The sequence below is a fragment of the Clarias gariepinus genome, chromosome 13 (genome assembly GCF_024256425.1).
Source record: "Clarias gariepinus isolate MV-2021 ecotype Netherlands chromosome 13, CGAR_prim_01v2, whole genome shotgun sequence".
Classification (NCBI taxonomy): Eukaryota; Metazoa; Chordata; class Actinopteri; order Siluriformes; family Clariidae; genus Clarias; species Clarias gariepinus.
The window spans coordinates 32,827,501-32,853,627 of record NC_071112.1 but is presented as its reverse complement, the minus strand read 5'-3'; the positions used below and the strand labels follow the sequence as shown (position 1 = coordinate 32,853,627).

The 26,127-nt window shown below is 39.6% G+C and overlaps 1 protein-coding gene across 1 annotated transcript in view; it reads left to right on the top strand.

Moving 5' to 3' along the window:
* ush2a (Usher syndrome 2A (autosomal recessive, mild)) overlaps positions 1-26,127 on the top strand; it is a 213,367-nt gene that overhangs the window by 87,382 nt on the left and 99,858 nt on the right. The window contains exons 30-36 of the mRNA XM_053509206.1: positions 2,695-2,808; positions 4,923-5,084; positions 11,552-11,711; positions 16,812-16,974; positions 18,497-18,644; positions 21,442-21,593; positions 22,056-22,218. Coding sequence (XP_053365181.1) covers positions 2,695-2,808; positions 4,923-5,084; positions 11,552-11,711; positions 16,812-16,974; positions 18,497-18,644; positions 21,442-21,593; positions 22,056-22,218 — 1,062 coding nt within the window. The remainder of the gene's footprint in view (positions 1-2,694; positions 2,809-4,922; positions 5,085-11,551; positions 11,712-16,811; positions 16,975-18,496; positions 18,645-21,441; positions 21,594-22,055; positions 22,219-26,127) is intronic.

Below are 26,127 nucleotides of genomic sequence, written 5' to 3'. Positions count from 1 at the left end.
CAGAAGGTACAATTGAGGCCAAAGATTTACATCCAGCTCTGCTAAAGACATCCAAACATTACGTTTAGTCTGTTAGAGTGTCTGGTTTATATCTATAAGATCTTAATTGTGAAACTGCTCAGGTACAGGGACTGGGCATAAAATAGAGACAGAAGGTCCTTCAAGAAGAACGCACAACTATTCCACAAGAATTTGTGGAAGCAATGGAGAAATGAGGGGAGCAATATTTTTGCACAGTACCGTACACTTGCTGTAGAAATAAGTGGCAACGTTGCCATTTGATCACCTTCCGCATTCTTATTACAATATGTTGCTGGGATTTCTGCAGACTCTTCTGAACTGATTTCGAGTTTGTTTGACTTCTTGCTCAAACATGCTTTTTTTTCAGATTAGAGCTTTGTGGCTTTGTGTGCCAATACTTTCGCTTTGTTGGCTGTGACTTTTTTTGTTCATATTTCCATATTTTGCACACGTACAGTATCATCGTTGTGGTGCTGGAAGATCCAGCTGCGACTGAGTTTTATCTCCATGGCTGATGAATGAAGGTGTTCCATGATGTCACTGCTTTCTCATGATCCCGTGTACCATCACCAGCTGCCGATCACATGCATCACAGTTTAGACTGAGTTTTTTTTGTTTGTTTGTTTTTTAGATTAAATGCTTTTTCACCAAACATAGCGTTCAGGTCATGTGACCAGTGGACACGCCTCCAAAATGCTAAAGATTATCTGCAAACTCCTATTAGACCACTTGGGGTCTTGGGGTTCAGTTTAGGTGCAAAAGTCATTGGAACACATTGGAAGAGATGAAAAGGAAAATGAGGTTATTACAAAAACAACCAGCTTTTAAATTGTGTCTTTAGGCACTTTACAGCCTGTCACAGTAAAACATTAAATTAAATCTACATCGTTTCATTTAATTAAATATGAAATGTTAATTGTGTTTTGTTTTCCCGGTCAAGCAAAAGTCCTGCTTTGACTCGAACACCGCTCGGATTTATTTTGTTATATTTTATTTTATTGTATGTAATTTAGATGATTCATTTCTCAGTGTTTACTTTGCTGCACATTTTAATTGCATTGATTTCGTTTCTACAATTGAGTTAGAGGCTTCTTTTTACATTTCGTGGTCAAGGTTGTCGATTAAATTCAGTGATCGGTGTCTAAAGGGTGCGACCGACATTTAGGGTACAGCTTGTCCTCCAACACGCCTCCGAACGCTGCACACTTATTATTATTATACCTGCGCAGTGAAGCACTTTTAGCCTTGGAAGTAAAATCCAGAGCCAGGATTGCTGGAATAAAGACACCACGGCGGTAATGTTGTTCATGGGTTAATAATATTATACCTTCTGGGTATGTTTGAAGGTCATTATTGTGTTTCTTCCATCCAAAGTGACCATTGTGGGTGTTCTTTTTTTTTTTCTCCTTTCTTTTTTCCGACAGAAGGCAATGATTAGTGAAGCTATCAGTGTGACAGAGGTGGGGCTATCACTTATTCACTTTGTGAAAATGCTTCGTCACGTCAGCTGAATGCGTAATCAGGAAGCGGAGATGCCGCTTATAGACGGCCAATCTTAGCCCTGTCTCTGGGCAAAACGGGAAGATCCTTTTTTTTTTTTGTCCTCTCCTTGGCTCAGTTCAAACTCCGCCTAGCTAATTTATGATAGTCGTGACATGGACGCAGAATTACGAAGGCAGATTAAAAAAAGAAAAAACAGAAAGCAAATGTGTAGGTAATGAGAACGGCGCGGGTCAACCTCTTAATTGAATTAAAAGACATCAGACGAAGGAAAAAAAAAAAAAACACCCCGGATCGGAGACACCTGCCCAGTAACGGCTGTGTCATAGTGTTTACTTTCTAACTCTCATAGCAGTGTGTCCCGCGCCGACATAAAGCCTGGCACATGAGTGCAGATTAGCATGGACGCTAGCCAAGGAACCACTCACTCTCACTCTCGCTCTCGCTCTCACACACACACACACACACACGCTCTCAAACACACGGCCCATTGAAAGCCTTTATTTGGAATGATAAATTAATAAATAAATCCCAATATTAAGGACTAAACTTGATTAAAAGCTACACTTTCGTAAATCCTTTGTTGTAATTTATGACTAGGTCCTATTAATTACGTACAATTTATATGAGCGTGTCAGAGTGGAGACAAGAAAATGCATGAGGTTTGACCCTTTTTAACGAAGGAGGATGGAATTTTTTTTTTCCTTCCCTGATGAGATTCCTCCAAGACACAAGTGGACGTGTGTCTATTTTATTTATTCGTTACTGTTTTTAAGTATTTATCTCTTAAAGACATCCGTTATTTATAGAGTTTTTTTTAATTAAGCTTGAATTTAGTGATGTGCATTAGGATCGTAACAGTACGTCGCGGAGACGAGCTACAGGCTGCTTTAAACACCGTGCCTCGCGTCGTCCATTAAATCCCATCATTAGTGTCTTACGTGGCGGACAGAAAAGCCTGGCGTCGCTTCACTCCTGCGTATGATGATTAATAAAGTCGTTTTAAATCTGGCGCTATTATCAGAAGTGATGGTTAAATTATGCCGTGTTTGAAGAAGCATTGCATTAAGTCCAGGAGTGTAAGCAGGTGGAGGGTCTGCTGTGTGAAATATGGAAGTGAAAGAATGACATTTGCTCGCTTTCCTCTCTCTCTTTTTCTCCTGCTTTTTTTAGGAACGTTAAGTGGCCTGTCTCCTTTTAGCAGCTACAACATTACACTGACGGCGTGCACTCGGGCCGGGTGTGGAGAAAGCCTGCGTGCCTCGAGCCTCACCACACCACAAGCGGGTAAACTCCTGACTTTTTATGTCTCTAATTAATAATTCGAAACACTTATAAACTACAAGCGAATCTGACGCCGCCGAGCACTAAAGGCCTCTGGAGTTTAGTTGGATTTCTTTTGGTTTTCCATCTATTACAAGTTTGAAGGTTATTTTTTATTATTATTATTATTTAATTTTTTTTAGTAATGAAGAGTAAAGGATGAGTGAATGACTCCGCCCTCCCCCCTTTAAATGCAGACGAATGTCCTTTTTAATAGCTGTTACTTTGTTCGTGTGAGAGCCGTGTCAGTAACACGAGGCATCTGCAAGATTAATGCAAGCTTTCTTTATTTCATTCTGCCCGAGAAGTTAAAAAAAAGAATCGATTCTACGGTCAGAAGTATGAAATGCAAAGTGAAGCCCATTTCCACGCTTTTCCAGCCAGGCAGAGGGTCTCTCTCTCTTTCTCTTTCTCACTCTTTCTCTCTCTCTCTCTCTCTCTCTCTCTCTCTCACGCTGCTCTGAAACGACGCCGAGTCTTCTCGTCTCTCTCTTTCAACTCGTCCACACTCATTCTTTATTACCCACGCGCCAGTCCGACTCCCCGGGCAAGACAAAGACACTTTTTTTTTCTTCAGACTGAAGAGAACAAGTGTCATGTCCACTACCGGAGTCTCTCGCTAATACATGAAACAGCAGGAATAAAGACAGATTAATTGTCAGTGCTGATTATTTTCTCTGTCTGAGAGCCGTTTTGCGAATGCGGCGAGCTCCGTTCTGCTCGGTAGTTTGAAGTGTCTCTTTTTGTCAGGAGAGTGAAAAATGTCCGCGTGTTTTCCAAGTCATGCATTAATCCAAGTTGGGTTTAAATTGCCTTATTTAAAGAACAGGATGGCATCAGGGGTCATTGTTAAGTGGGGACAAAAATCAATTTGATGTGGACTTGATTACAAAACTTGAAATGACTGTATTGATTCAGTGCTACAGAAATGTGACCGGTGCTCTGGCTTGATAGAGAAGAAGCTTTAGTGACCCTCTGAGTGACTGATGGAAATATGTTTTGCTTAATTTGCTTAATATTCTGAGTTTAGTTCATCTGTCAGAAAAAAAAATACAACAGACATCACCAAATAATGTGCTATTAAAGGTCAAAGTCCTAAGAAACCTGTCAGACGCTGACCATCAGACCCACGTGAACATTCTGTCAAGGCCTTTATTATAGTGCTTACAGAGTTTCCACTGTTTGGGAGTTTGTATCCTGGGTTCGTAGACTGATGTAGGATCAGGAGGCAGGATGTTGGTCCAGTTCATCCTAAAGATGTTCAGTGGGTTTAAGGTCAGGGCTCTGGTCCTCCAGTCCATCCTCAGCAAACCATGTCTTCACAGATGTTGCTTTGTGCACAGTGGTGTGTTGTCAACCTTACAACTTGAGAAAGAAAAGGTCCATGTACAGTACGAGCGTTCACAAAGTTGTGGTTTCACGTTTCTCAATGTCAAGGCAGTGCAGTAGCCCTTAGAACTCAGAGCATCTTAGCCATTATTTCTTTTGCTGTTTTGTTTTTTCACACACCGCGATGAGAAAATAAATAGATTTTTAACCTCTGTATTAAGAATTTCTTTTGCTTTACTCGTGCGCACACGTGTGTTATAAGAAGCAGTACACGCGCTCTACACATGCACTTCAGAACACAAAATAAAATATGTTTTACACACACACAGGGTCAAAGTGTTATAGTTAACAGTACACGCGTGCACGGATGTTAATTTTACCAGTAAGAGACGAGCACTAAGACCCAGCAAAGGAGACGATTCCGCAGCGCAAGAGAGAGAAAAACCGTTGGCTCAGTTGTGATCACGTGACGCTTGGCGTCAAAACAAGAAGCACATGTGTGAAACATGATACTCGGTGCTCGTAAACCAAGACAATGCTCGTTTTTCAAGTCAAAATTTATTAAAAATCTTTGCTCGTCTTGCGGAACACTCGTAAACCGCGTTACTCATAATCCGAGGTTTCCACTGTATACAGTTTAAAGTCCGAGGCCTCCTCAGTAACACACACTGGCAAGGCTTCCATGGAAGCATTTTTTTGTAATCATCATCCGCTTGGGTTTGATTAACCTCACATTATTCCTTTCACAGCTCCTGAGGACGTTCTTCCTCCTCGTGCAGTTCCTCACTCGGACTCTCTCTCTGTGTACTGGGAAGCTCCTCGAAAACCCAATGGCGTCCTGACACACTACACACTCTACAAGGAACACACACCCATCTACCAAGGCAATGACACAGCCTTCAACATCACCGGTAAGGAGGAATGGCAGTGTGAGCAGTGCAGTTATAACCTGTACACGTGTGTGTGTGTGTGTGTGTGTGTGTGTGTGTGTGTGTGTGTGTGTGTGTGTCAGCTTCATCTCTGGCCTTAGCACCTTCATTCCCATGTAAACACACTAATAACATGAATCGTGTTTTTTTTTGTCATAAGTAAGTTCTTACAGTTTTACTTTAGTGTTTCCTGCAAGAAGCCTGAATACAGGAAGAGGAGAGTGAGTAAAGCTGCTGGATTAGCATGTGAAAGAGAGAAGCGCTTTTCTCTACCCAAGGGACGGGATTTAAATGATGTTTAACCGTGATAGAAAAACAGACAGAACACACTTCCACTCAAAGGGTTTTTTTACTTCTGTTACAAATGCAAACAAGTTCTGATTCTGTCTGAGTGCAGTAACATGAAGCAGTGATTAACTTTATTTGTTGTTATTTTGATTATTTTATAGAGTAATGACAATGGGATTTTTTTTAATTATAATTTTTTTTAATAAAAAAAATCCACAAATTACTCATACACAGTTAAATACTTAAGTTTAATTATTGCTAAGAAAACTAATTAATTTGACATATATTCTATTATTAATTTGTAGGAACTGGATATTAATGATAACTGGTTTTTCTAATTATATATAACTGGAACTGGATATTTCAGTTTCTGGATATGCACACACACACACACACACACACACACACACACACATATATATATATACACAGTATATATACACTACCGTTCAAAAGTTTGGGGTCACTTGCAAATTACTTTGTTTTTGTTTAGTGATTAATTTTCTACATTCTACAACAATACTGAGGATTTCAAACCTATGGAACATATAAAATTAGGTAATTACGTAACAACAAGAAAAGCAACAGTAAGTTGTTATTTTAAGACACAGAGGTCGGCCTTTCTGTAATAGTTCTTGCCAGAACAGTATTGTGTCAAGTGCATTTGCAAAATCCGTCAAGCACCATAATGAAACTGGCTCTCATGAAGGCCGTCTCTTTGGCGAGACCAAAACCTACCTCTGCCACAGACGAGAAGTTCATTTAGAGTTATCAGCCTGAAAAATGACTAATTAACAGCACCTCAGATTAGAGGCGTTATGAAGTCTTTACAGAGCAGAAGTAGCAGAAACATCTCACCATTAACTGTTCAAAGGAGATTAATGCATTTTTTAGGCGCCTTCAGCATTCCTTTACAATGTAAAATGAAATAAAAACCTGGAACCATCATGGAGTTAGAAAGTCACCCCAAACTTTTGACCGGTAGTGTATATATATATAAAGTGTGTCGAATAGATGTTCAGCATTAGCATTTTGTGGACTAGCATAAGTACGTGTCATTGATGATTAAGGAGTTTGTAGAAATGGTTAAAATATTAAAGCTAAAAATAATCTGCTGATCTTTAATGTAATCAGTAATATATATATTTTTTTTTTGAGGTTGAAGCCCACGTCCATGTCTGTGTGTCTCTCTGTACAGCAGAACTCTCTGTCTAACTTATTAATACAAAGAAATCCCATTCTGTAAGGTTGAGTATCTTACGCCTTGTTTACACTAAGTTGTCCTTCTTTGGTGCTCAGACAAATACACTCCCTGTTCGGTAATCGGAGAGTGAATCACAGATGAGAAATGGAAAAAGTAGATAAAAGGATAAAGATGAAGTTTTGTCTTAAAACCACTCCAGCGTGTTAAAATTCACTTATACCACTTCAGCGCTGTTATTTCAGCCAAAGTGAAAATATGAACTAATGTCAAAATATTCACTTTATCTTTTCTAATTAATATCTATTGGTGCAGGTGTTTGTTTACATTGAGACAGTAGCGCATTAGTAGATTATTATAAAGTAAATTATTAAATCCCACACATAACTGTTCATAACATCACATATACAGTATCTACGGACTACAAAAAGATTCAGTAAACTCTGTGTAGACAGTTTTGTGTGATGCTGTGACAAAACCTGAATGGGCATTAAATTCAATTCAATTTTATTTGTATAGCGCTTTTAACAATTAACATTGTCTCAAAGCAGCTTTACACAATCAAAACAATTATTTAAGTGTGTATGAAATGTGAATGTGTATGAATCAAAATGATAAGTCTGTCCTTTATGAGCAAGCCGAGGGCGACGGCAACAGCGGCAAGGAAAAACTCCCTGAAATGTTAAAAGGAAGAAATCTTAAGAGAAACCAGACTCAACAAGGAACCCATCCTCATCTGGTTGAAACGGATAGCAGGGATTGATCTGAACTCATACTTTGTGTGGCTGGAAGTTCAGTATTACAGGAGATGTGTAAAAGTTAAAATGGAGTCCAGTTTGTTCCTGAACCCTCAGGTAGTAGGAAACTCCAGTCCTAAACAATCGAGCAACTGAAGCCGCAAGTCCTCAAAGAACTGCTGTCTGCATCAGCTGAGGACAAGACCATCTTCGTGAAAAAGTGGAACTGTCCCCAGTCACCACACGCATCCCAGGCAGACCACACGGGGCGTCCATGTGACGAGTTCTCTGGCCAGAAGAGGGACACCAGGACGAGTCAGACAGGTCCAGAGGAGAGAGGCGGTCTGGATCACTGGCAGCTCAGGAGAGACATGTGTAGATCGACAGAGAGATAGGGAGAGGGAAAAAGAGAGAAAGAGTGAGAGGAAAAGAGAGAGATGAGGAGAGAGCAGAAAAGGAGAGATAACAGTTAGCATAACAGCATCCAAACATACCAGTTCACCATAATACTCTACGTCCATGAGTCCCCCAGATCTGCTCCTTTACCTAAGGCTAATCTATTTATAAAAAATGCTTGGCTAAATAAATAGGTTTTTAGCCTGGACTTAAACACTGAGACTGTGTCTGAGTCCCAAACACTATTTGGAAGACTATTTCATAATTTTGGGGCTTTGTAAGAAAAAGCTCTGCCCCCTGCTGTAGTTTTCATAATACGCGGTACTGATAAGCAGCCTGCATCCTTTGATCGAAGTAGGCGTGGCGGATTGTAAGACACTAGCAGTTCACTCAGATACTGCGGCACGAGACCATTTAATGCTTTATATGTCAAGACTAGTATTTTAATGTGAAATTTCACAGGGAGCCAATGAAGTGAAGATAAGTCAGGGGTGATGTGCTTGTATTCTGGACTAGCTGAAGCTCTGATTATGTACCTCGTTGAACAACCAGACAGTAAGGCATTACAATAGTCCAACCTAGAGGTGATAAAAGCATGAACTAGTTTTTCTGCATCATTTAGTGACAATCTATTTCTTAACTTGGCAGTATTTATGAAGTGAAAGAATGCTATCCTGGTAATATTATCTACATGTGCTTCAAATGAAAGACTGGAATCTATAATCACACTGAAGTCTTTCACTGAGGCACTTGATGGAACAGAAAGGCCATTTAAAATTTGATCAGAAAGCTTACTTCTAGCTGCTTGTGGCTATGACTAGAACTTCTGTCTTATCAGGATTGAGCAGAAGGAAGTTAATTAACATCCAATATCTTATGTCCTGCACACATTGCTCAACTTTAGTAAACTGTTTTTTCTCATTTTGCTGAGACATAATTGTGTGTCATCAGCATAACAATGAAAATTAATACCATGCTTACGAATTATGGTGCCCAGAGGAAGCATGTAAAGGGAAAAAAGCAGTGGGCCTAAAACTAAACCCTGTGGAACACCAATCTCACTTGAGAACATGAAGAATGGTCACCTTTTCAGACAGACAGACAAAAATTTCTGAGACTGGTTTCTGGTCCTCCAAAGTATAAAATGTAAAGATATCATTGAAAGAGCAGGTTCTAACCCAATGTACAAACAAAACCCTTTGAAATCAAATTTAAATTCAAATTTTCTTTGTCACATACACAGTCATACACAGTACGATATGCAGTGAAATGCTTATACGACCGCCGGTGACCTTAAAAAAAAAAACGTATACGTAAGAAATAAATATGGATAAAAAAAAAAACTAAAGAAAATACATTTAAATAGTAAAATAAACTGTACAAATAAGGGCATAATAAAAATATTACAAAATATAGAAATATAGAAATATAAAAGAAAAAGTATATACACGTATATAAATTTATTAAATATAATAAATTACATATTTTTTCAAAATATAAATCGCTTTCCAGACTGCAGAGAGAACAGTCCATTGTTAGGATGAGGTCGAGCTTTTAAGCTTAGCCTGACGCCCATCCATTCAAACAAAAAGAACTTCAGTTTTATTTATTTATTTATATATGTGTTCACCAATCAGCCATAACTTTAACACTTTAACATGATCTATTTAGTTATATAGGATCATGGACACTCGAGGCTCCCCATGCCTGCAGGGACCAAAGGCAACACGTCCGATTCCACAGAAACTCCAATCCAATAGAAAAGCATCAGAACCAGTACACCACTGCCCCGAACCCGGCTTCCAAACTACACAGATTCTTGTACACAGCAGACAAACAAACCTGATCCAGCGATGCTCCACCCCAAAACCCTCAGCACCCAAAGGATTTGCTTCCAGCATTTTGAAGCCAGAAATGTGCAACTGTATAACAGGAAATGCATATTAGTTACCATGAAGTCCACTTTGTAGGGGTAACCTGCTCTTCACTGATGAAGACGTTGGTACAAAATCAGAGCGACTGCATTTATATGACATTACAGAGAAACTGCTTGTATCGAATACAGTCCAAAGTTTTTCTAAATGACCTCATCCTCAGCGGTTACCTGTAACTCTACTAGCGATACCTGAAGGCATGACCTACGTGTGTGTTAATATGAATAGGAAACTGCCCCTTATTCCATAACAAGCATTTTTGCAAAAGGTCCAACCCCTCTAACTCTCATTCTGGGAAGAAAAAAAAAAGACAAGATAGTGTAAGACTTCAGGCATCTTTGGACATAACCGAATTGTCTCTTATAGAATCAAAACACCTGACGAGGAATGTCTCAGTTTGCTTTTAAGAAGGCAGTGATTTATTACTTTATTTCATTTCCGTGGACACGATAAAGCCCGGCAGGTGGCCATTGTTTTTGTTAAGGTTTTTTATTTCCCCTTCTCCCAGCGTGCTCCCAGTGGCCAGGCCTCCAGCAGCCTCCTACCACGTCTGGCAATAATGTGTGAACATTGTGCAATGTTTTATTAAACGGCTCAGCTCCTGCTGCAGTTTGACTCCGGGGCGAGCGGCACGGCTATAACACGGGGCGGCCCCGAATGACCAATTTACTGTACACCCAGGACAGGTATATTTACTCTGAGATCAATCATTCAAAATGTCAGCCTGTTATTCCCTCAGCTCTAACCGCTGGCTTTAACATACACACAGGCGCAGGCAGACATTAAGAGACATGCACAGTGATTATTAACAGGAAAACACCAAGTTATAGTCAGTGAAATCCCGTGCAGTCAGTTGTAGGTTTGTGTGTAGGAATGATTTCTTTTTTATTTTCTGTTTAAAAATCCGGGTTTCATAAAAAAAAAAAAAAAAAAGTAATAACCACTGGGAATAAAGGTCTTTATTCCACTGCGTGGTTAAAAAATGATCAACAATCCTTGGAGTGTCCATGCACATGGATATAATTTCATCGCTCTTGTTGTTTTTTTCAGATGCCTAGTGATGTCTTGCTTTACAGATTATATGCAAATATGTCACAAAAGACATCCCTTTCACTTCAACTTTTTTGGCAGTGAGAAGCACCGAAACGTGACTTTCTTTGTGTCGCACAACAATCTTATGCATCATCTCTGATCACCGTCAGGAACGGTGCGTCGTCTCGTGTAGATAAAGACGTGGCAGACGATTTGTATTACAGCTCCAAGCTCGAGCACAAAGCATGTGGGACGCTTTAAAGGATTTTTTATTTTTTTTTATATATTTCTTATATATAAGGTGCGTTGTGTAGATAGATATTCAATCTTCTCTATGAGGCATTTCATTCATCGCGGGTCATGGTGAAGGTGGAGGTGTAATATGATAAGAAGCTATAGAGCGCTGCGTCGCTACGCTTTTCACTCCCTGTGCACTAGCGTGCAGGCGTGCTGTACTCAATACCCGGAGATTCCAATTTCTTTCAGGATATCTTAGCTCAGCTTCCGTGCCTGCTCCTGCTGTGATTTTGGATTCCCTCGCTTTTTTTTCCCCTGTCTCTTTCGGTGACAGTAAAACCGCTTTCAAGTGATTCAAGGAGAGAGCCTCCTTCCTGTCCAGTAAGCACAGTCTGAGTTTGAGAACTTCAGGACATATGCTTAACAAATGAGCCAATCGATGTGTGTGTGTGTGTGTGTGTGTGTGTGTGTGTGTGTGTGTGTGTGTGTGGGTGAGTCAGGGTAACACCAGGTCACAACAATGGCTCAGTTTATTTTGCAGCTCTAATTTATACAGTTTGCTAATTTCCTGCTGCTCTTTCGTCTGATTTACAGTACATGAGTATGTGTTTTGTGTTTGTTCAGGTCTTGGTGTGTATACTCCACACACACTCCTGCTGAGCGCATGCACTGAAGCGGGCTGCACCAACAGCTCTGTGGTCACACTTTCCACCGCTCAGCTCCCACCTTCCCACATGGAGCCACCTGTCCTCACTGTCCTGGATGCTCACAGCATAAACGTCCGGTAGGTATCTAATACACACAACATGCCTCACTCTCTCCTTATACGTCAATCTCGATTCACTCAACTCCAGCTCACAGAGACTTGACAGTTTACATTTTCAGCCGTTCAGTTTTGGTGACCCTCTGCCCACTCTAGTCTGAATCTGATGGAGACTTTCGCTATTGTATCCCATCTGCCTCAGTGTTCAACATTCCATAATCATCCCACAGCCAGATGAAAAATGACCAGTAATCACTGGAGTGTCCACACACATGGAAATAATTTTATTTAACACATCTCTATTCAATCTGTTGTTTGTTTTTTTTTTTTCAGATGCGTAGAGATTATATGCAAATATGTCACAAGGACATCACTTTTACTTTTACACTCTTACACGAAGAGACGCATCTGTGTGTGTAAACTGTACACACACTCATTCACCAACACCACTTGCACGGAGTTCCTGGGAGGCCGGGATTTCAGACATAAACCAGACAGTTGGTTCAGTTGGCAGTCCGATCACGCCTCCTGCGTACTGAGAGAATTCTCTACCTTGATGGTGTCCAAGCTCTAGTGAGACACTGGGATAAGTGCATTAGTGTATCAGGGGATTATAGAGAGAAATAAAGGGAGTTTTTACTCTCAGGACTGAGTTCTGTTATTCTGTACAATCAAAATAGGTTTGACTTAAACACTCCTCGCAATTCAAACCATTAATTTCTATTAGAACAGCTTAAACCAGGTGAATCCTGTTACAGTAGGGCCACTGATTTAAAATTGGTTAATGCATATTTTGGAAAAAAAAATTCAACCTAGAAAGGAGACTTTGAGGACAAAAAATGTCTCAAATCTCTCATTTTGTCCTGATAGCGATGGATCCAGGAAAACTCAGATAAGCTTATAATATACGTTTATATTTATTATTATTGTTAAAATAATACGTTGCCTCTCCTGTGAACCAAAGCAAATGTTTTTTGAATGGCCATGAATGCTTTATTTTTGGTGGAGGGCGGTGTGGAGAGTAGAAAGGTCAGATAAACTTATTGAAAGGTCTGTGTGAACTTATTTTTCCAGGATATTTTGTCAAGTTTGAGAAGTTGTCCTAGCTCATGGCGGGCGCATTAATCAACTGAGTGTTTTCCATATAATCATAAAGTGCAGAGCGGCCCGTCCGTCACTCGGCACATCGGCTCCTTGTCCTTGTCGTCTTTGGCCATCCTTGACCAGACGAGTTGGGACGAGAGCCTTGATTTAGTGGTGCAACGGCAAGCCGCCTGTCATTGGACTGTATGAAAATCCCTGAGCGCGACCTTCTCCCCTCCTGTTTAGCATGCTCGGTATTCTCCTGCGCTTGACCCGTGCGTTGATAGAGAGGGACATGAGGGAGGGACCGCTCGTCCGACAGTCACAAGCTTTTTCTCTGTACACTTCCACCTTGGCCTTTAGCAATCTGTGTGAAAGCCATTAGAGCTTCATCTTTAGCCTCCATTCCGGCATCACTTAAGAACCAGCCGGTAAGGGCACTACACCACGTAGATGAAAAGGGAGCTGGAGAGCGAAGAATAGAGGCACAACAGGGTGGCAATCTCGGGCACACTTTGTTTTTTAGCATTAAAGCGAGGGGTAGTGGGGGTGACGGTGGTGCAAACTCTTACGTTCTTCCCTCCAGAAAGAAAATGTCAGCACTTTAGTTGAGCGATCACGAGGCAGAGAGAGGCGAGGGCGAGAGGAGAATACATATCCAAGCAGGCACCCAAGAACGCAGTCAAATTCCTGGCTTGAATTACACCTTCCTCTCCAATCTACTGTATAACTCTGCTCTCTCTCTCTCTCTAATGTAGTAACCTCTCAGACCAGTCCTCATCCAATTATCCTCATTTCGACCCTCGCTTGTGAAAGAAGGGGGGAACGCTTTCACCGTTCTTCCTCCTTCCTCGCATTAATGGTGGTTGGAAGCTCGTGATGTCGGTATGCCATTTATTACAAAGATGTATATGACTCAATTTGTCCCATCGCCGGTATTCATAACCTGGTTATGGTCCTGGTGTATAATGAAAACAGTGCTTTGGAGAAAAGCCTGCTATATTTATTGTTCTCGTTCACCAAGCAGGAAGGGGAATGGTTATTACTCTATCTCTGTGGAATATTTTGAACATATTTGAACAGGACGAGGTGCGCTTGAGGGACGGCAAGGAAAGAAAAGAGCCGAGGAAAGTGGATCCACGCTGTAATTTGACGTTACAGATGATATCTCTCACTCTCCCTCATTTTTTTCCTCCCCAGGTCTAATTGTAGCTCCGGTGCCTTTGGAAGGTATTGCCTTGTTAGCAGAATTGTAATAGCAAAGGGTAAAGGATCATATGTGTTCAATACTCTTTTGTTGTGTTGCGATTTGCCTGTGAGAAAGGTCTCGGGCTGCAAAACCAGAATCAGCAGAATCGCTGGCTCACACTTCACCTCGGGACACACTTCTTATTTCTATCACACCGCATGATGTTTCATTACCTCTGCCTAACTATGTTTTGTTGATTTGCATAGCGATAATCTGATTTACTTTGATTTACAAAATCCTTTCTTTTCTTATTGATGTTTTTGGAGGCAGTATAAATCATATGCACAATTGATTTATCAATTTGGTGATAGAGCACAGTAATAGCCGTTGTCGTTTGTCATTTAAAATGCAATTTAATTGATGCGGAAGCTAAATTAATCACAATAATGAATCGGGTTACCTGCGGGTGTGTTTGATCCTGGTAGACTGAAAAACCCTTGAGAGGCATGTGCTAATTTCACAGTGCTTGAAAAAGAACTCGAATGTCCCCTATGCATCATCTAAACTCACATTATGGCTGGAGACAACTTTGTGTGCTATATTATAGTAGGTCTCGCAGTTTAGAAGGAAAGTTTATGTCCTATTGAGTTACACCAGGCCAGATAAACTCGATATAGTTCCAGGATGACCTTACCTGTCTTAAGGAGAAATTTATGAAGGTTTTTCTTTTTTTTTTCTTCTTTTTTTTTAATCAAGATCTGATGATAAATAGGACCAGAAATCTTTTCTTCTTTCTTTCCCTTCAGTACAGTTTACTCTCCAACACTGAAGCAAAGCCATCATCAGAATAATAAAACGCAACAAGAACGCTCATAACAGGCCTAAATGTCTTATGTGTTTCAGGTACTGTTTGAAATTCCAACGTTCTCATTATCTGCTTTTTTTTTTGTTCTTCCTCTTTTTTTCTCTTGCCCTCAGTCTTCTGGATCTCTGCGCAGATAGTGGTGTCCTCTGTTCTAAATTAAGCTCAGAGAAAGTCAAGTGGCAGGCTGAAACGCTAACCCACCAGACGCTTCCCTATTTTTGTCTGTGCATCCTTGGCCTTGGGTTATCGCAGTAGAGTCTGTTTGGGCCTCTGCACGCTCCGCTGGAATCGCTAGCTTCGCCAATTAATCGATTTACTGACCGAAGTATGTCCTACTCCGATACAACAGGTGGCGATATTCACCCTTTTAATCTCAATAGTAACGTATTTTTCTGGTTGATCTATTACACCAAAGACCAAAACAATTGAAAACAAGCTAGCTAGCGGCAAGCTGGTCACATGTGGAGCGGTAAAAACATGAACAACTTCACAGTGCTGGACTGTTATTCACTACTACAGTAGATGTAGCCGTGACTTCATTTGCATGTTTAATTACACAATCATAAGCCTGTATTAAAAAATGTACAGCGCATTCCAGTGACTTTTGTGATAAATTAATGATTTTTTTGTTGTTGTTTTTATTTTATCACTTTTTTTTATGACATTTTCCACTTAAAATTCAAAGCAGCATATCTTCTCTTCCCATGGCCTGATTGCGATGAATCAAAGTCTATATGTTACCTTAAGCTCGGCCAAATACACTTGTAAAAACCTCATTCAAAATTGGTTAATAGTTTTTACGTGATGCAAAGATGTGAAGATTGTTCAAAAGAAGGAGGCCAGTAATAGTAAATATACTATTATTATTTTATTAAAGAAAAATATGTACTTATGTATAAATTGGGCTACACCCAATTTATACATATATATAGAAGTACAAAATTATTTTGTGAAAAGATACTCAAGTACCGAGTAACTGTTTAAATTGAAATGTCCGATTTATTTATTTATTTATTTATTTATTTAATAATTATAGTAATTATAGTAATTATAGTATATGCTAACATTGCAACATTCAGTGAAACAGCTAAACTAACCGCGACATGTTTCCTCAGGTTAGCAGTCGAGTTTTTCTATGCTGAAGTGTGTGTGTGTGTTTTGTCAGACAGAGACACCGCAGTATAAAGCTGTTCTTTTTTACTGTGTGTAAGTGAACCATGTTTTGTATACGAGGCCGGCGGTTTTTATCCTCTTCTGTTGTAGCGTTGGAGACGCCTCTGATAACTTTATGTTTTCATTTGCTGTCTCCCACGGCTAAGGATTTTTTTCCTGCTATACATCAAGTTTGTGTGTGGTCATGTGACTACATGTGATTATTGTTGTTGCGCCTGATTGATGAAACATTCATGCGGTTGATCCACCGGCTGCATGTGTGGAATAAATGGTAGAAAGGTAACGAGTGGAGTGGAGCTGAAGAGTAGCGGAGAAGGAGTAGCGCTTCTTCTTCACAAATCAAGTAAAGGTCAAAATTATGGTGCAGTAAAACGACTCGTAGAAGTAAATTTTTTTCAAAAAGTTACTCAAATAAATGTAACAGAGTAAAGTAACTCATTACTACACACCGCTGGGATTTGACAATGTGATCTGGCAACCCTGGCAAGCTCAAAGCACGAAAGAGAGAGAGAGAGATTGAGTGAGTAAAAAATATAAATATGTAGTGTGTATGTGAGAGAGTGTGAGTGAGTGAAAATATAATTTGTACATGTATAAACATTTCCCAAGAGTGGACTAAAAAAGAACACCATACTGCTGCAGTAAGATTTGGATTAGCTGCGGTCCGTCTGCTGCAGGTGTGGCGACACCACTGAGAGCTCAGTGACACTCCTGAATGTGTCCAAACACTACTGACATGAGGCCAGTGTATGTATGTATTTATTTATTTATTTATTTATTTATTTATTTATTATTTTGACGTGTTCCTCAGATGGTCGTCCCCGCCGGAGGTGAATGGTCAGCTGCAGTTCTACACGCTGTATCAGGACGTTCCTGGAGAGGAACCAGTGGTGGTGTACAACAGCTCCCAGCTCTTTGAGGATCACACACTGCGGGACCTGGTCCCTGGCTGCACCTACTTTTTCCAAATCGCTGTGAGTACCTCTTTCTTTAAAATGTAAAGTTCAGGATTCAAGAATTATATTTGTCACATACATGGTTGTATAAGTGCAGCAGCACTTAAATGCGATTTCGACAAACTCCAGACTGTGCAGATTTAAAAAAATATTCAAAAGATAAACACTCTTATTTTATTAAGAATAAAAGAATAAATATGTACAACAGACTGGGATATAAATTCTATAAAATATGTTATATTCTGTGATATATGTTCAAAGATATGTAATAAAGTGACTGTTATGTATTAATTATCATGTAATTACAATTAATAATTGTTGTAATTTAAGCCTATATAAGTCGAAGATGTAGTGTGTGATTCTACATATTATATAGATTTTCTAATAATAATAAATTTGCATTTTAAGTAATTTGAAGCCGTTTTTTTTTAACCAAAATGTTAATACAGGTTGCTTCATAAACCATGCATAAACCACAGTATTTATAATAATAATAATAATAATAATAATAATAATAATAATAATAATAATTACAATAATAATAACAATAATAATAATAATAATAATAATAATAATAATAATAATGTGGCAGAGTGGCGTGGTGGTTAACACTGTGACCTCAAGCCTTCAGGGTCGAGGGTTCGTTTCCAGCCTCGCGTCTGTGAGGCGTTAATATGTTCTCCCCGTGCTTGGTGGGTTTCCTCAGGGTACTCCAGTTTCCTCTCACAATACAGATATGCAGAGTAGGTTAATTGCTGTTCCCGGTGTGTGTGAATGAGTGTGTGAGTGTGTGCCGTTGTTCCCTGTGATACTGTAGATTGTCACCTTGTTCAGGCCTTCTCTTCCCCCCCCCCCACACCTCTCAATCCTTAAGGCTTCTAGAATCCACGACCCTGTACAAAATGAGCAGCATAAAAAATTTATGAATAATAATTTGTATTATAGTATTATAGTTGTTTGCATTATTCACACTTTATATCCAAAAGTTTGTGGACCCCTAACCATCACATTCATAAGTGAGCCTTTCCAACTCTGTTGTCACAAGGCTTGAAGTGCACAGTTGTATACGGAGTCTTTGTATCCTGTACCTCTAAGATTCCTCCTAATGGGGAACAGCATGATGGTACCTGCTGCACGAAACAAGCATCACAAAGACACACTTGACCTAAACTACAACAGCTTTGGGATGAACCGGAGCATAAATTGCATTCCAGACCTTCTCACCCAACACCAGCAGCTTATTGCTTTCTTGTGGCTGAATGAGGTCAACCCCAACGCCGTGTTCCCAAACTTAGTGGAAAGCCTTCCTGGAAGAGTGGAAACTGTACTGTGGTACAGGGGGAACCATAAATGCACATGGCTTAAAAATGCTCCATGAGAGTGAATTAAGAGCTGGGTGTCATGTATCAGGGCCCTTAATCACATCTAATCGTTTACACTTTTATTCACCATGGTAACAGTCACAACCCTGAAGTATAAGCATTACTATAAAATTTTTCATGTAGAAGCACAGTTTTTAATTTTGACCTTTGACCTGCAGGCATGCACAGCAGGTGGCTGCACCCTCAGTGCCCCCAGCAGGGCCAAAACGGAGGAGAGTTCCCCGGAAGGAGTTCCAGCTCCCAGCGTCACCTACATATCCCCACACGCACTGAACCTGACCTGGGGACCCCCGCTGAAGCCCAACGGTGAGCGCGCTACTCTCTCCTTGGTTGTTGGTTTTTTTACTTCCATTTTTTTTTTAAACATTTTTTCATTCAGTGTATTTAAATATAGGTTAAGAAAGAAAAAAGAAAGGAGAAAATATACTATATATATATATATCATGTTATTTATTTCTGTTTTTCTCTCCTTCTCTCTCTTCTCTCCTTGCTAAGCCCTTTAAAGTCCTTGGAGGTTTATTTTTCTGATCATGTAAAGGCTTAGACTTTATACCGAGTCAATATTACCCTAAAACCTAAAACAATAAATGCATCAGCTGCATGTAGTTGTGGACATTAGCAAGCTGATTATGGCTATTTATCTTTTTATTTCTCCTTCCCAGTTTATTAGGACACAAAATATTGAAACGTCTCATCTGTCAATATCAGCGCTTCAGTAACAGTGTTTTATTCCTGCAATAAAAATGTTGCATTAAAAGTATGTAGTCACTGTTAATTTAAGGGGAAAAATAGTTTGTTTTGTATTGTATCTGAATAAATATTTTAATTTTGTGTCTAAAATAACATTACTGATAAAGTGGGACGTGTGTGAGAAATATACAAATATTAAATCAATGCAACGTCATATAACAATAGTACAATAATAAGGGTTCAATGTTACTCCAGATGTTTTTCACAAATTATTATTATTATTATTATTATTATTATTATTATTATTATTATTTCTCTGTTCTTTGGATTAAAGCACAATAATAAGGGTTTAATGTTACTCCAGATGTTTTTCACAAATTATTATTATTATTATTATTATTATTTCTCTGTTCTTTGGATTAGAGCACAATAATAAGGGTTTAATGTTCCTCCAGATGTTTTTCACAAATTATTATTATTATTATTATTATTATTATTATTATTATTATTATTATTATTATTATTTTTCTGTTCTCTGGATTAGAGCTCAGCTTTAATTGAGCAGGTCAAAGCCAAGCTCTGGTAAGAGGTGAACCCAGTGCTCTGGTTAAATGAGGGGTGTTTCACATTTTAACGATGGTCCAGCAGTCCCAGACGACAAGCAGGAAAGGAGGACGGCTTTGTGTGGTGGCATGAGAGCGAGCGAGAGAGAGGGAGAGAGAGAGAGTGGCATTTTAAGTGGGTAAAAAGTGCTCCCTTTTGACTGATGCTGTGAACTGCAGCTTCATCAGCGGCATGCGTTCTCACTCGCTCTTCTCCTCGCTCACTCTTACGGCACGAGAGCGACACTTCAGGAGCCGGCCCTTGACCTCTGAGTAATCCTCATGAGATATAATTGTGTTACAGTATACAGTATACTATAGATACTATTATGTAATCTTTATTAACCATCAGGACTCGTTGCTTTTCTTTATTTTTTTCCATAAATGTGCATGTTCTATTTTTTTAAATGTTTTAAAATGTAGACCTCTCTTTTTTATTTCAACTATTTAAATCTATAATTAATAATTAATTGTTATAATAGCTTTGTTAATTGCACCAATATGAATTCTTTAGTATGTGCCGCATCTTTTATAACATAAGGCAGATTTACAAACATAGTGAATGGTTTAAAATATCCACCGTCTCCTTATTTAAATTGCATTAATAACTTCAGTGTGCCGTTTTTTAAAATTGTCTTAAGATCCAATAAGGTTTTGTGTGACGTCGGACCGACTGAAGGCAGATTTCTGCTCCGTATGCAGCAGATTTTTTTCTTTTCTTGAATAACAGATAAAACTTGTGGTTTTACAGTAAACCCTTATGATGTCATAAAATATTTATTTAATAGATATTTATAAGAGCTTAAATTAATTTAACCAAATTAGTCTTTATCTCTTAAGCGTCCTGATTTTTTTATATTTGTCTGCAACAAGAAATGAAGAAATGCAAAAGTATATTAATGTAAATTTACTGTTTATTGGTTTGTAAAATGTATTGAGTATATAAGAGGTGTAGATTCATTGAAAATTTATTGAGGTTCATTTTAGCTTTGTTTTTAATATCATTTTTATAAAATTTATAATAATTGTAGGATTTCCTAGAATTATAGTGAAAAACAGAAAACAGCTGTATTAAAAATTCAACCAGGTGTTTTCAAGTCAGTGCTATTATTTAAACACATTTAATATTTGTCTGAATTAAAAAAAAAAATGTAAGAGCTTATGTAAAAACATTAATGCGGCTTTTATTCTGTGGTGATAAAAAGCATCTAGTGTGTGATTTCCTTTATATTAATATTGTAAGAGATCGTTTTAACTGATCAGAGTGTTGACTTTACACCTGCACGTGTCCGTGTTTAACTGTTAATGTACAGTATGTAACAGCAGGACTTTTTCCCATTTGCACTGACACACACTTGTCTCTGCTATGACCTCACACACACACACACACACACACACACACACACACACACACACACACACACACCTTTAGCCGTGCTTCGTTAAGGGCAGCGAGCGTCCATGTGCAGCTGTAAATAGGGCAGCAGCATTAAAAGGCTCTCTCCCCATGTTTTACAGCCCTCTCTCCCTAATGGCTGCCTTTAACACGGAGCCTTAAACAAAATGGCCTGTTTACACCAGCACATGGGAGAGAAAGCAGAACACGTTCGGATACACACGTGTCTATGAACAGGCCTGTAAAGAAAATGTTTTTTTCCCCTAACATTTAAGGGGAAGGTTTCCAAGCGTGTTCTTGTGACTCCTGCATGAATCTGTCTTTAAACAGTGTTAAATATATAGAAATGTGTTTGTGTTGGAAACCTCTTACTGCACCGAGTCTCCATGTCTGTGCGTCTTCCTGTCTGGAGCAGGTGTGATCAGCAGCTACAGCGCGTGGATGGACGGCGTACTGATGCAGAACTCCTCATTTACGAGCTTCGGGATCGTCGGTCTTTCTCCCTGGAGTTCGCACAGCTTCCGTGTTCAGGCGTGCACGGCTCAGGGCTGCGCTCTCGGCCCTTCGGTGAGGCCCCGTCCCATTTACATTATGCTAAATACCCAAATGTGTCAGATGGCAGCTCGACATCATAAAGGTGATCGATTTGCTCGGTTCAATAAAGCACCTTCTGCTCGCGCTTGACATTTGGTGTAAATGCCACTCTGGGCTGGTTAATGCATTGATGGGCCAGATTTGGGCATTTTTCCAATATGGGTGCAATATTTAGGCAAATGGCTGTTTTTGCCACTGCAGCAAAAATTTACAAAGGGGTGGGGGTGTGGGAGTAAAGAAAGCCTGGATGCTTTGTCAAGTAGAGAAATATGCTAAAGAAATGTGTATGAGCTGGGGAAATAATGTTGTGAAATGTTCATTTAATATCCTGTATTTAAACAGTCACTGTTTTACATTATTTATTTATTTATTTATTTATTTATTTTTAAGAGAGGTCCGTTCTATCTGTGTATTGCATTTTTCTGTCTCTTTCAGATCGAGGTGCGGACTTCAGAAATGCCCCCGGTTGGCAGCGTGCCCCTGGAGATCCTCCCCGAAAACCCAAACTCAGTCTGGGTAAAATTTGAAGCACCAGCCAAACCCAATGGCAACCTCAGTTACTCGGTGCTTTTCACCGGAACTTTCTTCCAGCCATCAGGTAAATCCCATCTCTTCCCCCCACCCCCCCCCACAGCCCCCCACCGCTCTGAGTGAATATGACCCCCCTCCCAACCTCTTTCGCCTCTGATCTCCCATATTGACTCCAGTTATTTTCCCTATGATTGTTTACACACAGTATGCAAAAAGGGCAGTGAACCCTAGCATGGAGCCCGCTCGCCATAATGGCCGTAAATGAATTGTTGTCATCGGCCATTTTTCTCGGGCCGGCTGCTGGGAGGCAAGGAGAAGTTTCTCGCCCTTGGCGGGATAAAAGTGGACAGGTTTGTTAAAGAGAGTGTGATGGCACACTCAGAACGAATCAACTCCACCGCTCACCTACAGAAACTCTCGGCTTTTTTAGACTCGCCTGGAGATAAGTGCTCACACTGGTGTATGGGGATGCTATCACCGGGCAAGAGGCACAATACACCAATTTAGCAGAGCTGATCGAACTGTGCCACCATGCCACTTGCATTATTTCTAACTTATATATGTTTGCATAATTTAAAAGCAAACCCGTGTAAGCGTCAAGTATGTTATAACACTGTTCAGCCCTTTTACTTCCCAGGACCTGACAGATTCAGACCTCAGTACCTACAAACCATTTCTGTTTATTCAGAAGACGCGATTAAACCAGATTACTTTATATCAGAACTTTTATTGTACCTGTAATATGAGCAGAATAGTTGAATAATAATAATAATAATAATAATAATAATAATAATAATATCAAGTTAATGTTCAAGTCAATCATTCAAAAAACGTTAAAATGTTTTACCGCGTCTAAGAGTCTCATCATCGTACTGTGCATAAGGTTTCTGTAAATGTCAATCGCACGAGTCCTGGTTTAACTCGAACGCCCCTCGCATCACATCCGACCGAGAGTGTTGGCTTCAGACTGTGTACTGTAGGTGCTTGTGCGCCTGATGATCACTTCACACTTATTTATCGTCAGTAAGGTGTGTACAGTTTTTACTCTCCATCAGCAAGTGACGTAGAAATTGCAGACGATGGTGATTTTCCCGTGTTGGCATCTAATTAAGCTGAGCGTGTCGGCTGGATCATATTTGGATCACTTCGCTTACAAGGCAGCTGTGACAGATGTTTATTGAATTAAAGCCATTCATAAGCACTCGGGTTCTTTTGCTCTTTTTATGTGTCTGTGTTTACTGTATACTGCTCACCACTAGGAAGCACACTGTGTCCAGGTGACAAGGTGTGTGTGTGTGTGTGTGTGTTATTATATTTTACAGTTTGGGCCGGTCAGTAAAGCGAGTTGTGTGTCTTGTTGAAGCTGAAATGTTCCAGCTGAAATAACTCTGCTAATGCATTTCTTCATACTGAATACTCTCTTTATTTTAATCCTCCTCTGAACATGCCATTTCAGTATTTATGTAAATGAGCTACTGCTGAGCCACGCCCCACCGGAACACAGCAGAGCTGAGCAACAAGATGGGGGAGGGGCCATTCATGTATGAGGTCATAAAAGGGGAGAAATCTAATTGGCTTGTTTGTAGAAAGCATAATTTTGTTTTTCAAACATTTTGAAATGAAAAGCCTTTGTGTAACAGATCCCCTTTGACCCAATACAATATTATCACAATATCTACGTGCGGATTCGATTCATATTGCAGTTTTTATAAACATCTTGATTACATTTTTTTTATTCTATAGAAACTTAGCAAACAATTTGCTCAAACCACACAGGATGCCGTGCCGCCTGCCAATGTCTGAATAGTTTAAGTTTACACTGTCCGTCTGTAGGATTATAGAGGAACTGCAACATTTTACCACCTGAAAGCCAAACATGAATACGTTTAAAATTAATTTACAAAAATAGATTTTGCAGTCGATCTCGTGATAAATGAATCACCAAACAAAAGAATCGCGATACAGCACTGTGAAGATGTTTTTCCCATCTATACCTAATATATGTCAGCATTTTATCTAAGCTGAGCTTCACAAGGCCAAAAAACATCAGGAGACAAAGTCATTATTGTATCATTTCTGTCGACTCGTGTACAAAAATCTCTTTAAAACACATTATGTAACAGATTCACTGATGACAGACAAGTTTAGCAATTAATTTAATCCCAGGACAGAGCAAGAATGCAAAGGCACTAAACGGTGTACTATAAACACACACACACACACACACACACACACACACACACACACACACAGTGACTGTCTTTTGTATACGTTTCTGTAGGATCTCTTGGACACGACTTTAGCAGCTCCGCAGCAGCGTGGAGTAAATCATTGTCAGTCCTTTAAAAAGCACTTGAGTCTAAAGTCATCATTTAGACCAAATGGGGTGATGGTGTTCAGCATGTGAATCCGAAACATTTCTCACTCAGAGAGTCATCTCGCAGTATTACCACCTCCAGGCAGAGTGGATGTGCACTCAGGACCGGCGGAACGTAATGATGCTGAAGAACTGTGGTTTGCCTCTGTGTCGTGCTTTGCGATACTTCACATTATCTTCAGAAATGGAAAAGTGTTAAACTGTTTAAGGTTATGTAAAGTTTATTACATTTATTACACACATTGTCACATTGGCTGCATCCGCCACATCTGTAGCTACATCTGTATCTGCTACAGTATATCAGCAAAGACACCAAGTCCTATTGGTCGCATTGTCTCTGCGTATCTTGTGGTCTGTACATCAGAACCAGAACTTTCTCTCTCAGATCTCTCAGGCTTCCAAGTTCAACTGTGGAACTCCTGGGCTGCAACGATGATATATTTTCCCTTACATTCAGTCTTAGTCGTTTCTTACTCTCCAGTTTGGTCTCCTGCTATCAAAGATGGAGGGCTACAAGTTCTCCGACATGTTTTCAATTTCAACTTGTTAAATAGCTGCTCATGGAACACTTCTGCATACATGACTTCACGCACACGCAGTGATTGACAGGGACAGAATATGCCACCTAAAATGTTGACAGGACAGTATCATGCATGTCCAACAGAACATCATTTGTGGGCTTCAGGCTCAAGCCACAAATATTTTATGTGTAACGCAGGTGCACCGTGTTACCAGATGCATGTGGACACCTGACCATCACAATTGTATGTGCTTCTTCTCCAATAAATGCTCCTGGGCACAAATCATGGTCCATAAACCACATACCATGGTAAGAAAAGAATGACCTCTGCCCTGAGATCAACCCCACTAAACCACCTTTGGGATGAACCGATATGTAGCATGAAGCCACCTAACATCTATGCTCAGTGATGATCTGGTTTCTGCATACTTTTGGCCATATATTGGCAGACATGAGGAGCGTTCAAGTCAAACTGGGACTTTTGATGACCATGCAGGATAACAAAATAACAGTCCTGAGAGTTCAAACTCCCTTTATCTCTCTATATAATCCTCTCCTACATTAATGCACTTACCCCCGAGGTGGAAAGTTTTCTCTTTATGGCGGAGCCATGATCGGATTGCCTGCTTCACATCTGAAACGACGGCCTCCCAGGAAATCCTAAATTCAAATTCAAAGTTTATTTTCCACATAAACAGTGATACACAGAACGATATGCAGTGATATCCTTATACGATCGCTCGTGATCTTAAAATCAAGATTATCAATAAGAAATAAATTATGGAATAGAATAAGAATAAAATATAGAAAAACATAGCTGTAGAAAAAAAAGAAGAACAAGATATATAATATTATATATATATATATATATATATATATATATATATATATATATATATATATATAGGCGTTCTTCTGGCTGTATGCTTACGTAACGACTGCAGCGAGCGCTGATCCACCTCGACCGCGTTCATCATTCACAGACAGACGTCTTTCTTTAAATGTTTCACCGCGGCTAAGAGTCTCATCACCGTACTCTGCTCGAAGTCTTCTGTAAATGTCAATCTTCATTCACCAGA